The sequence below is a fragment of the Atractosteus spatula genome, chromosome 2, assembly GCF_055471065.1.
Source record: "Atractosteus spatula isolate fAtrSpa1 chromosome 2, fAtrSpa1.hap1, whole genome shotgun sequence".
Taxonomy (NCBI): Eukaryota; Metazoa; Chordata; class Actinopteri; order Semionotiformes; family Lepisosteidae; genus Atractosteus; species Atractosteus spatula.
In genome coordinates, this window is record NC_142707.1 from 18,125,290 (window position 1) to 18,138,610 (window position 13,321).

General features: G+C 36.6%; 1 protein-coding gene across 1 annotated transcript in view; it reads right to left on the bottom strand.

Annotated features, from left to right (window-relative positions):
- Window positions 1-727: 727 nt before the first annotated feature.
- The window catches only part of ints9 (integrator complex subunit 9), a 34,089-nt gene continuing 21,495 nt past the window's right edge, over window positions 728-13,321 (bottom strand). Inside the window, exons 13-17 of the mRNA XM_088939986.1 lie at window positions 12,141-12,265; window positions 10,849-11,016; window positions 8,041-8,139; window positions 3,842-3,979; window positions 728-1,584 (exon numbers count right to left, since the gene is read on the bottom strand). Coding sequence (XP_088796112.1) covers window positions 1,408-1,584; window positions 3,842-3,979; window positions 8,041-8,139; window positions 10,849-11,016; window positions 12,141-12,265 — 707 coding nt within the window. The 3' untranslated portion in view covers window positions 728-1,407. The remainder of the gene's footprint in view (window positions 1,585-3,841; window positions 3,980-8,040; window positions 8,140-10,848; window positions 11,017-12,140; window positions 12,266-13,321) is intronic.

A 13,321-nucleotide genomic window follows, 5' to 3' on the forward strand; every position in this document is an offset into this window, starting at 1 on the left:
ACTCCTGTTCATGCAATTTGGAAGAAATGCCACACTTATTCAGGAATTCTTATTCAGCAAGTTGGTTTAGCAGTATAGTTGGTTATGGTAGGTGTTCCCCTAAGTCACAGTTTAGTTACTTCTTTGTGGGTTATTTTTAATCGCAAAATGCTGATGCAACATATGAGAAAGCTTATATAACACCAAGTGTGTATTTTGTACATATGGTATGATAGATCTGGAAAAGGACTATAAAACGAGTTCTTAAACTTACCAGTACCTAAAGGGTCACTATCCCGTCCTGTGATTTTTCTGATTGCCCTGTAGCTATCTCTGGGCAGTCTAAGAGCTACATTTTCTGCAACAACATATAGATTTACAAGTGCAGTTTTATATCTTTTGATTCTATCCAAATAATCAGAACTTGTAGAGAAACTGTAAATTCTTAGTTTCATTCAAGTTAGTATACAGCTAACTATACAATCTACAAAGGTGGTCAGCCCTAGATCTTTATAACCTACTGATCTCTTTCAGCCTGTTTCTTAAAGGTTTGAAGTGATTCTAAACTTGACAATCCCCAGTGTTTTTCTTCTAAGTAGACCCAATTTCAATTCCAAGGATTTAAATCATGAGTCATCACTGCACATCACTCACACCCTGTATGTGTAAAAAAGAAAATAATGAAGCAGGTTTGGCATTTGTGGACCATTGTTTGATGGGGTACAAGAGAAAATTATCCTGACAGAGCTTTGTCAAATGATTTTTAATAGTAAAAGGCTACACAGAATATCTACATCATCTACCCAATGGGCCCAATCTCATATTTCAGTCTGTTGTTGTTGTTGGGGTTTTGTTAGCATTGTGGGATGTTTGACTTTAAAGACAAACAGATTTATTTTATTTAAAAACAGCATGTAAAACATGTGCTTTAAAAAAATCCATACATACATGGCTCTTAATATTAACAATGTTATGTGTTGTTCCCTCAAATGGCTTAAGAAGTGATAACCTCAGGTGATAAACACCTAAAATAAGGAGGTATGACTTGATGGTTACCATTCCCATGTTGCAACAAGTTCAAATAGAAGGTTCTTGTCTGAACTGAAACAAAAATGTCTCCTTTTACTTTTTCTCTTTGTGCTCTTGAAGTCCATGGAAGACACTAAAACAGTTTATACAAATACAGTAAAAAAATAGCTGTTTACGACATGTGGGGATTTTATCCCAACTGCCACTAAAATGAAAAGGTTTTCCTGTTTGTTGTAAAAATTGCCAGTCAGGTTTTCAGCTAGGACCTCAAGCCAGACAATGTTTAAAAAATGGCAGCTGCGGTGACAATTTTTTGCTGAGCAGGACTAAACAAGTCAACTGTCAAGACGCTTGGTCAATGGGTACGAGGCATGGAGAAGCGTTGGAATGACAGCAGCCTTAGAGTTTCTGCAGAAAGCGCAGCACCAGGTCTCTCAGTGTGGCTCGCAGACTCTCGTTGTTGTCACAGACGATATGCGTAGAGTCCTCCTCCAGCTGAATGAGCGTGTCCTCATCCTGCAGGTGAAGGATGTGTCCATCAGGCGTGTCCTCCACTTTCACTTCTGTGATGCCATGCTGGAACCAGAGACATAGGAGAGACATCATAGACAGCCAACGGACAGTCAAAAACCCATCTTGAATCTGCCACCTACCCAGATACTGACGTTGTGACAAACACTTCCACATAAAAAATGGAAAGCTCTTCACACAGTAAAAGTCATGTCATACCTAGGCATCCAACTGATGGTTTTGTTTTTATTTTTAGTTTGGGCAGTTAGACATCATTTGCAGAAACTGGAACAACTGAACAAATCGTTGTTGGTGAATTTTGCCTTTACCTCAGTGGAAGGCTAATTTTCTAATATAAAAATGAAAACCAGAACACTGAAATAATATTATAAAATTATTCCAAACTGATCTCACACTGTAGTTAAAGTTGTAGATCTCAGCAAATAGCATCTTAAATTGTTAAAACACTGGAATACCTCATGAAACCTAAATAGGATGAAACAACATGGAATAAAGTCAGAAGTGTTGATTTTAATGTATGTTTATATCATTTTGTTATTTTTATATCAAAGTCCAACTATTTATTACACATTTTAGATTCAGGGTGATAATACACAGCTGTGAAAATACTCAACTTTTTTTTAGCTAAAGTTAAAGTCCCTTGAGCATATCTGATGAGTCAATGCTAACAACTGAGAAATGACATCTACACACTAATTGGCCACAATTAGAATCCCTGCTTATAATATTTTAGGCTTCTACAAGCGGTAAGGAGAAGTTGAGCTGGACTACCTTTGAGCTTTTCAATGTATGTTGGATTCAACTGGATGTTCCATCGGATGTTGGGATGTGTGGATTGTTTTGGACAAAGAAGAGGAAAGAGGTCTCACAATCCTTAAACCAACTACACATTGCCTGCCACTGGGAAGCTTTTCAATAGGCAAGGGAATGGTAATGTTTTAGCCAGCGAAATAAATTAAGTGCTGGAAATGGAAATGATTAATTATACAGAAGTTATAGTAGAGCTAAGGAAAGTGGCAGAGTGGCTGTGTCTGTTTTCAGCAGATCACCATGCTTGCTGAATATGTCAGCTCTGAGGAAAGTGTGCCATGTTTTCCCTAGCTGATAAGATTGAGACAGAAGCCTGATTATTTGGTAAAACACTGCTCTTCAGGAAGGACATGTTATCTTTTAAATGTAAGCATAAGACTCCATGCCAGTGAGCTTTCAATGCAATGGCACTAACTCCTGAATGTAAGTCAATCGAGGGTTGTCCAATAGATTTTTTTCTTAAATTGTCCCCCTAGGGATGAAACAAATATTTTGAATTGAATGGAATAATAACAGAACAGAGCTCTAGTACACAAAACCTGCTATCAAAAAGTACTCTGTTACTGCTTTCTCATTTCATTTCTCATTCCCTAAGCGTTCTGTGATAGTTGCCGCTTCCTTTAACATTGTTTTTTTCTAGACCACAAACGCTTGAGTAAAAATGTCTTTTCAAAGACAGATGTGAAGAGGGAGACAGGGAAAGCCAATTAGAGTCTGGGCAGTGGTGTGGAACAGGGGTTCCCAATCCTGGTTCTAGAGGTCAACACACCAGTAGGTTTTTGATCCCGCTGGGCTCTCAATTAACAGATTGTTAGAATAACAATTTTCAGAACCATAGATGTAGCCTTTTAACTACTGCATCTCCTAAGTAACTTAAAATCTCTAACCATTCAAAAGTTCAATTAAATTAAGAGCTGTGTCAAAACAGAATTTCTTACCTACTTTTTTCCTATTAAAAAGGATTTGTTTTGGAAGAAAAAAGGTTTTTGCTCTAGCACTTTCAGCAGTACTAAAGTTAAGTTAAACCAGTCACCCTAGAGAATGTACAGTATGCTCTTCCTTAAATTAATTTAACACATAGATATTCCAGACATTGATTCTGTCCTTTAACCTATATCATAAGGCATTCAAGCTTTTTTATTTTTATTTAACCTGTGACTGATCAATAAAGCAAATTCATAGACATGTTGGAAGATGTCCTACTGACTTATTGGTAGGCAAAAACAGTGTTTAATATTTTTTATCTTTATTCAATATCTTCCATTTTCCACGAAACAAATCAAGGATTGCACTCTCCATAAGCCCCATCTCTTAAATCATGTAAAATCTGTTTCTTTCAATATAGCAGCAGACCACAAAACACCAGCCTTGATATCAATTTCGTTTTGTAAAACGAGGAGTGTCAAATTCCATTCAGGGCAACACGTGTTCAGATCAGAGCTTGAGCTGGTAGTCAGCTTCTGCCTGCGGACAGAAGGGAAGACAGTCCTACCTTCTGCAGAGTGGCCAGGAATTGCTCGAGAGGCACTGAACCACTCAGAAGGGGCTTTGGTGCTCGGAGTTCAGGTGCTTCCTCTACAACACGCTTCCTCTTCTTAGATGGGGGAGCTGGAGCTGGCTTGGGGGGAGGCTGAGGAGAGATGAGAATGAGCGAACACACGCTTCTTTCAGTTCATAATTCACCAATAATTCCCGTTGCACCTCCCAGCTCCCAGCTCCAACTTTTCTTAAACAGTCCCAGAGTTAACAAATCAGATGCAAGTACGCCAACAAATGTGCCAACAATTTCTAGCTCCGTTACAATTGAATTGAAGCTAGAAATGTTGAAATAAATGGAGAAGTAAAAATTCTTACACAAGTGCCTTTCAAGTCAGAGCATTCTCAATGCACTTTTTACATAAATTGTTCTTAACAAGAAAAATGTAAAGAACTATAAAATAATAATACAAAAACTGTGCAAATGATGCAATTAAAAGAAAAAAATTAAGTGAAGTCAATTGAAAACAAATGAGTCTTGTGGTGTGATTTGAAACCATCAGCAGGAGGTGCGTTTTTGATATGTTTAGGAGGTGTATTCTGAAGATGAGAATTTTAAAGTTAATCTTATACGAGACTGGTCAGATTTGTTTTTGACTCAGTCAGCACTCGAGCAGCACAGTTCTGAACATACTGTACTTTCTTGGCTGATCCAGCTATCAAACCACTGCAGTAGTCCAGTCTTGAGGAGATGAAAGCATGAACTAATTTCTATGCATAGGCAAAAGAAATAATTTGTTTCATAAATGGTGAAGGATGTGTTGCGGACTTTGCGGATGCATAAAACACAGGCAAGAGTCAAAATCACCCCCAAGCTTTAGATGACTGATTTGATATAGTTTAGAAATCTAGATTAGAGACAAGTGGCTTTTCTGGGGAAAAAACAAAATGCTAAATAAAGGCATTTTACCACCCCTATCCCGATGATTCTTGAACTCCATGTAAGCTAGCACCTATAAAGAGATAACTGATACACGCAATGTGCTTAGGTTAAATTTTCTTTTATCTTTGATTCCAAATTTTAACATAAAATCAGAAGCTAACCCATAGCTATAGATAACCCATAATGCATGGGAAATAAAATAGATATCTTCCCCACTATCATTTTTTTAAAATCCTGTTAAACTGAACATGCAGTGTTTACAAGTATTGACAAGTATATTCTACAACTGGACTGACAAATGCCCTGTGTATTAAAGATAATAATAGACAAACTGATTATTTTTAACTCCAGAATACATGAAGGCCAAGCTAGTAACTGGACCCAATCTAGATCTGAATCAGTATTATCATGGGGCACACCTGATATTCTGGTGTAATGTGGACTTGCTCATTTCCACAATTCTTCTTCTAAAACTCTTATAGAAAATACGCTTGTCATATTTTCTATATGTCAAAGCAATCTGTCAAGAGCTTATGACCACAAAATACGTTTTTATGTTTGAATGCATGCAGTTTAGCTTTCATATTTAGAATGCACATGAAAACTTTAGTTCCAGTTACCCCAGTTGTGTAATTCACTCTTTAAACTAAGGTAATGTGGATAAGGAAATCTTAGTTCGTCAGCAGAAAACCCCCTCTCTCCAGGCTGTTGGCTGTTTGACACCACTCAAAGCTGCAGAGAAAATATTTTCTTGGAACTTGTACCAACAGTTTGTTTTTCTCCTGCAGCTGTGAGTGACATCAAGCACACAACAGTACAGAACACAAGTTTATTGTGAGGAATTGAGCAGTAAAAAGAAGAAAATACATACATAGCATTTAAACAGTTGCAGGTCATTTATAACATTATATATTTGAGAGTCTCGGGATTTGTTCTTAATTTTCATTTTAAACCAATATGATTTACTTCTTATACTTACAGTTTTATGTTATCGGCATGTGACACTTATGCAATTCTCTACATTAAATGTCACTTGTTGTGTCTTGAATTTTGATTAAACCTTTTCGAATTTCCATTCCAGCCATCATTTGTGAACATAATAATCTAGATTCTGGCATAGGTAGTTATTGTAAATAAGAAAGAAAACTGGTCCAAAGAGAGAAAATTACTTGGTGCAGTTCTGTCACTATATTTATGGTTGGGTGCTATATTTGTAATTGTTCAAACAATGGGTACTGCTGTTGTTGTGTGAAAGTAGGAAATGTTTCATTAATGATCAATGGATAACACCTTGCTATCTTAATTGTAAATGATAGAATACCATTGATATGGCAGCAAAGATATGGCCAAATAAAATTTATTTTTTACAAAATTTAGAAGAATAATTCTTCTCATTCTGTTTCTGAGATAGGACTACAATAAAGTGATAAAAGGAATGTTCTGCAATATCTATTGCAATTTTCAAACCAGATTACCAAAAATTGGGTTTATCCTGATAGGACCTATGAAATGCCCCGACATTTCTCAGTCAGCAGATCCATGAGGAATACACATCCAAGCTCTCATACACAATGGGCAGAGAAACCAACAATGAGGGACATGTCACATGGGTTTGCTGCTACAGGTGATGACCAATCAACGTTTGTGATTTTGTGACTTGAAAGCTGTCACATAATTGTGACCACCAATGTCCACACCAAATCACTGTGGTGCAAGAACTTTAACACAAATAAACTGACTGACAGAAAACAACTGTACGTAGACCAGAATTCTCAGCAATTAAATGTGTTTTATGATAAGACCCCAACTATGACTTTGCCTGATATTATAAAGTGTAATATTTGTCAGCATAATTCAATATAAAGGTATAATAAGCATAGCTGCTACAAAGTATTGGTGAACTTTTTCAATTTAGTCTCATCTTGGTGCCACATTTCCAAGTCTAGAGAATGTGTGCATGTTTTAGAGGGAGACCCATCTCCATCCAAACAACAAGCAATTGAACTTTTTCCCTCTGCCCAAAAATCTCGGCACAGTGCCCATTGGACAAACTTTGACATGGATCCAGCAGTTTCTCTCTCCATGGGAGTTCTCAGATTTCATCAGGAAATGTTACCTGGCCAAATGTGTTAATTCTGAGAAGTATAACACATTCAATATTCACATTTTATCTGTGAAGAAATACGATGTTCTAAACAAATATATGTTTTATAATATGCACACTCATGAAAGTAACAGAATATTTATTTTTGGGTGTTTAAGATTATTGTTTATGTTGTGAGACTTTATAGTATAGACTACTATTCACCCAAGTATGGCAGTATTCCTTAGCTCTTGTAATCCAAAGTGATTGACACAATAGCCAGATTTATACACTATATACTTGTCTTGGTTTAACTGACACATTTTTTAAACTGTGTGAATAAAATGACATATTGTAGCTTATTATACTGAATGATTCCTAGTAACTATAAAAGTATTCTCTGAATTTAATGGTCCACTTTTTAATTGTAAAAGTCAATTCCAACCATACACTTTAAGATCCTGGAGATGACTCTTGCTTCTAATACCCACATTATGCCTGTCTCTCCTATGCTAATGTCATTAATACACTCTGTTATAAAACTTTGTCTCTTCTTAACCAATCGTTCTATACTGATACCATATCTGTCATATCCCTTAACTTTCTACTTCAGTTTGTCCTTAGGTCACGCACACACAAGACAGTAAAAAAAAAAGTAAAAATCCAAGTTGTCAGAGGCAGATATTAAAAGTTCTCTCTAGAAATCCAGACCAAACAGGAGATAAATAGAAGGAGAAAATTTCCAAATGTCTTTCAGAATATATAGGATATAATAGAATTAGTAAAGAGTTAAAATTAACATGAAATCTCTGTTTCTTTTTCCGAAATATTTTAAACATTATCTTTATTTTATTAAATTGAGTTCCTGCAAACCCTACAAACAGCAGGGCCGGTAAATATTTTTGTATGAACATAAAATTATGTACACAAAATCCCCTGTGCCACAGCCTTAACAAACAAGCATCTGAGTGTGGAACATACAGTAAAAGGTCTGCAGAGGTGACAAACACACAGAAGTAAAACAGAACATGTACTTTCCTTTACGTTTTTCTGAGACATAACCTCTTGCAACAACATTCACTTCAAGACTCCAGATTAACTGAAGAGCTCTATACAAGTGGATGGGTCTCCCTGCTGCACCTTATTCACAGTGAAAACATGGAAAGGAAACAATTCCCAGCACACTGACCTGTAATACGTGCTTGTTGTCCTTGGACTGCAGCACAGCGGAGACCGTTGCCACGGAGATGCCAGATTTAATCTCAGAGGGCACCAGTGATTTTGCAAGCTGGAAGGCAAAAGCTTGTTTTAGAGAACTCCACTGAATACATCGGAGCTCCTTCTGCTACAGTGAGCAGGGAGGCTTATTTGGACTGCTGCTTAAACTTTCTTACATTGTGTAAACAGGCCATTTCAATACTGCTCTGGATTAACTGTTTCCCAACAATTTACAGGCCACTATGGAATATTTCTCAGTGATGGTGAACAGTGCCCATCGCTCTCCCACTGTCATCTGCAGTTGACATATGAAAGGATAACATGCCACATTCCTATCATCACCTAATATACCGATGCCCAATGTTGTCCTCCTACCATCACTAAAGGTGAGTGCTTTCTGTCCTACTGACAACTTGTCAAACTCAAACTAGACATTGTCATAATTCCATATGGTGGACAACCTCAGCAAGACTCATACTGAATACCGGTTTCAGACAATCCAGCTTTTACAAGTTGCAGGCTTCTCTTACTGCTGCATACGGGCATGTCTCACTATAATAGACACGGATACAAAAGACTTTGGGCCCAGAGATGAAAAACATGGCTCATTCCAGGACTGGGGATGAATTCTAATGATTGAGCAAAAGAACTGTAACTTTACTTAGCTATACTTGCTTGAGAAAATTTGATTAAGGTTTTAAATTTTTAAGGAGAATAAGTAAAGTTGGTTCTAAGTCAACTTCACGTAAACATTTTATTTTACAGGGAAATATTAATGCATGGAATCAATGGTTTGGTAACATGTTAGGCTGAGTCACTGCAATCCTTCTAAACTAAATTTGGGGCTGTGACTGAACACCTTTTTCTTCATAAACACACAGAGCCAATGACACCATCAACCCCATTAAAAATATGCATTTTATAGGTTTTAGCTGTAGGCACTCATCCATTCTTAACCAGGTGAATGCTGTTCCTGTTATAAAGGGATCAGCAGAACTCAAATTGAACCATTTCCATGCGCTTTCACAGTGACAGTCTTCTGATACAACATTTGAGTCTACCATAGTAGCATCTGTGGCTAAGTTTAGTGAGTGCTAAGTTTGACCCTAGTAGCAGAGACAGCATTCAGAACCAGACTGCTGTTTATAAGCTTGTTTTAAAACTTTCTTTCATGGCTCAGATATGTAGATATGCCTACTGGAATATGAAAATAAAAAGATATACATACTCCATTACAATCATATTTTTTAATTTGTCTATTTGAAATTTTAATTTAGAATTTAAGGAGATTGATTTACGTTTAACTCAAATCCAGCAAAAAGTAAAAGCTCTATGCCAATATAAGCCAATTCACAATTTTAAAAAAGGTAAACAGAATAAAGGAAGCCCCATTTTGTACATCATCTCCTATCTGCCATAAGAATCAACACTATTATGCAACATTCACTTCCTGTGAGCAGTTCAAGGAAGAGGCAGTGATCTGTAAGGAAAGCTCAGCGACAGGCAGTAATGTACTTGAGCTACGAAGCCCGCTGTCTTTCCACAAGCCAGCCATGCCCATGTCTTGTACCTATCATAACAAATCAGACTGTATAAGGATGAGATCAACTGGCCCAACAGACAATTTATGAAAAGAGTCCTGGGTTAAAGTGTTTCAAATTCTGAGGATAACATTAATGTGTCATGAAAAGATCAGATCCGATTGCAAACATCAGATGAAAATGAACAGAAAACTGACAGAAACACCCCAGGAATTAAGATGCTGAAACAAACCCTAAAACCCTAATTGGATGTAAGAAGAATAAGTAAAAATAATGAGCAACTGAAAAAAGCAGAATCTAACAGCAGAGAAGTACTGTCTCTTTCTATTTTGAGTGCAAGAAATTGTTGATTAAACTCTGCAAAATTGTCAATGACTTCTTCACTGAATACTCATCCATCTTTGCAAATGTAAGTAAAATGTTCTACTGAATTTATTCATTTAAAATACTTCCAGTATATGGTTTAACTGCAGATTAAATATAGATCCTTACATACAGATCCTCAATGATTTCACCTTGCATTTACTTATTCTCTCAGCTCATGCAGACATTGCTTCTTGTTCTTGTGTAAACCATGAGTGGGAGCTGATATATTGTACAAAGCACTCCAGCAGACTTGTATAATGGGCCAACAAAGAAACAAATGAGCCCCAAATCCTGCAGTTCTGTATGGAGATTTCTTTTTTTCAAACTCACAACCTCTTCCAACTTTATTTGCCTAAAATAATTTTATTCCTAAAATACCACATATAAATGCTTTGGGAGTAGAGAAAGCATTAATGCTAATGATTAATAGTACCTTTGGTGGTATCCAGAGGAAGATATATTTTGATTTAAAAATGTGAGATCTGATTAAATGATTTCTGAAACATTTTAAAGAACTCTAAACCTTGATACCTAGCAGTGATGACCATTTTCAGAATAATTAAATAAGGCCTGCTCTCCTAAATCAATCATTTTAACATTTTAGCACTTGGTTCTGACTATTGATTATGGATATTAAAACTTACAAGAGTCTGTTGTGAAAAATACTAAATAGCAGCTCATTCTTCCTCTAAAGCTCTCTTTCAAAGACCTAACCTGATTAATAACTTGAAAATGAGAATTATCCTCCAAGGGCCTGGTTCAGGGAGAGTGGCTAATGGAATTGTACAGTAAGCACCAGCGCCTAGCTATAGTTGATATTTACAAATGACAGTGCCTCTTTAGCGCCCTCTGGTGTTCCTCTCAGATCTCACCTCAGGCAGCAGCTCAATGCGCTCATAGCGTCTCCGGAACGGTAGGCTGAGCACCGAACAGCGGTGGTATGGCATGGGGGGTGGCTGGCAATCCAGCATCAGGTCTGAGCGGTGAGACTGGGCCGGAGGGGGCTGGGTGTACTGTTCTGGACACACAACATGGAGGGGCTGATGGAGAGAGAGAAAGCAAGAAAGTGAGAGAGTCATAAAACAAGGTCTGCTTAAATTAAACAAAGATGGCTTACCTTAAAGAAAGCTATTGTAAATTCATAGCTCATAAATTAATATTGTAATTCATATTGTAAATCCATATAAAGTAAGCTTTAGTTTCTTTTCTGATCACCTTTAAACAAATTAGCTAAAACCGTCATGTTTAAAAACATTATTCAGCTCTTAAATTTGTACAGAGGAAAAAGTACTCAAACAGTTCTTACATCATTAACATTCTTCTCTCCAAGACAGATTTTGACAAAATGGCTGTTGCCCTGGTGTCTTCCAGAACAAAATCATGAAATGCTTATTTTGGGGGGGGGGGTTTCGGGATCATGTATCTCTGCGCTGCTCACCAGCTAAACCCAAGACTGATTTTAAAATTCGTGTTCTAACATACAAGGCCTTCTGGTCCCAGCCTAGTTAATGTACAGACTTTTCTGTCTTGTGGATGCATAAATCATATATACACACAAAGGAGAACTGTAAATTCTGCTTTCAAATTGACGAATGGCACAGCTAGAACTAAAACTATTAGCAGCTACAGTATGAGTTCATGTTATACCTGCTTTTTAGGAACAGTACTAGGTGCATATTACAGTATTGTGCGGCAAATCATTTGCTGTTTTTATACATTTTTAATGTATTTTTATGTTCGTACATGCTATATTTTACATTATAAATTTATACAGACCACGCTATAGAATAATACTGTGTCCGATGGCAAGACCACACAGGTCTGGAAAGTACCAAACTTAATCTCCCCACAATTAAGCCCCATCAGGCCATCTACTTATTTATATAACATAGCAAGAGAACACATTGGTGCTAAATTTAAGAAAACCGAAGAATCTAACTAAAAATTTCTTATAAAAAAGTTACTGTCTTATTAAAGGGATTCTGAAAAAAATAAGTCCCAGCAGTTCAGTTCTTATCTTGATTAAAAAAAAGCCAATGCAAGTTCATATGTTTTTTAGTTTTGATTTCTCAAAAATAAAAGACCAAAGTTTCTCACAAACAGAGAGGGGCACAGGAATTCCAGTAACTAGAGACAGTTCTGGTTTTGAGACCCAGGTGGTTACCTGAACTTCCTTGAGCAGTTTGGAGACCTGGATAAAGTTCAGTCTGGTGTCGATGGGACAGTAAACACACTTCATGGCGAGAGGCTGGTATGGAGCCAGAGCATCCAAATAAGAAAAGTCAGGCTCTGTGAAGATATAAGATGGGAAACACCCAATAAAGCACTATGTTTTAGCTTTGTTAAATCCCAGCATATAGGCATCTGTTCCGTAAAACTATAATTAAATTGCAGGACCATTTTAATATGGAGCATTTAAAATTAAATGACATACAACTAAAAGAGAAGGAAAAGCACTGCTTTATATTCCTGTCCATTGCCATTTTTATCATAATCATTAATCATTTCCCAGTGTATATCTTTGATAGTTGTATTATTTATAAAAAATAAATACATTTTTATCAAAAAGTGTATCAACATTATTTACAAAGTACGTTCTGTCATGCATGACATGTCATTTCATAAAAAAGTTCATTAATCATTTAATAATAGTTTGTTTGGGCTATTAGAGGTGTGGAAAGCAGCCATCCCTAGCTTCCTGACACTGTATGTTTGCCGTTTTAGTTGCATCTTAATAGTTATGGTAGTTGCACAATTCAATATGTTGAAGGTCAAGCTACTGACAGGTTTACTGAATAGGAGAAGCAGTTTGGGCTCTGGGCTCATAACATGAGGTTTGTGAACCATTGAAGAAGCCTTATCCAGATGGCTCCAGCAAACCTCCAGCTCCAGCAAATCTGTAAAATTAGTTGGTTAAGTCTGGCTATTGTTAAGGGACATTATCATAGGCAACTTGTAGGTCAAGTGTCATGTGTGAGGATTTTAGATAACTTAGAAGAAATAAATTATATTATCCCTTTTCACCTCTTATGTTAAGACAGAGCAAAATGTTCATATTATAACGTCCCTATAGCTATCCCTTAACCCTAAGCACCTATAGACACCACCTGGGAATATACGGTAAACACATTCCTATAGGCCCAAAAGGGAAAGAGATTAAATAACATGATCCATAATTAGAATCACCAGAAATTGTAGCCTAGGCTTGATATAAGAAGTCTAAAACCAGTATAAATATTCTCTGTGAGATTAGCAGCAGCAACATACAGCAACGACCAATGTTAAAACCTTCTCAGAATTATATTTTTACAAAATGTTTACATTGACCCCATAATTTTCAAAACT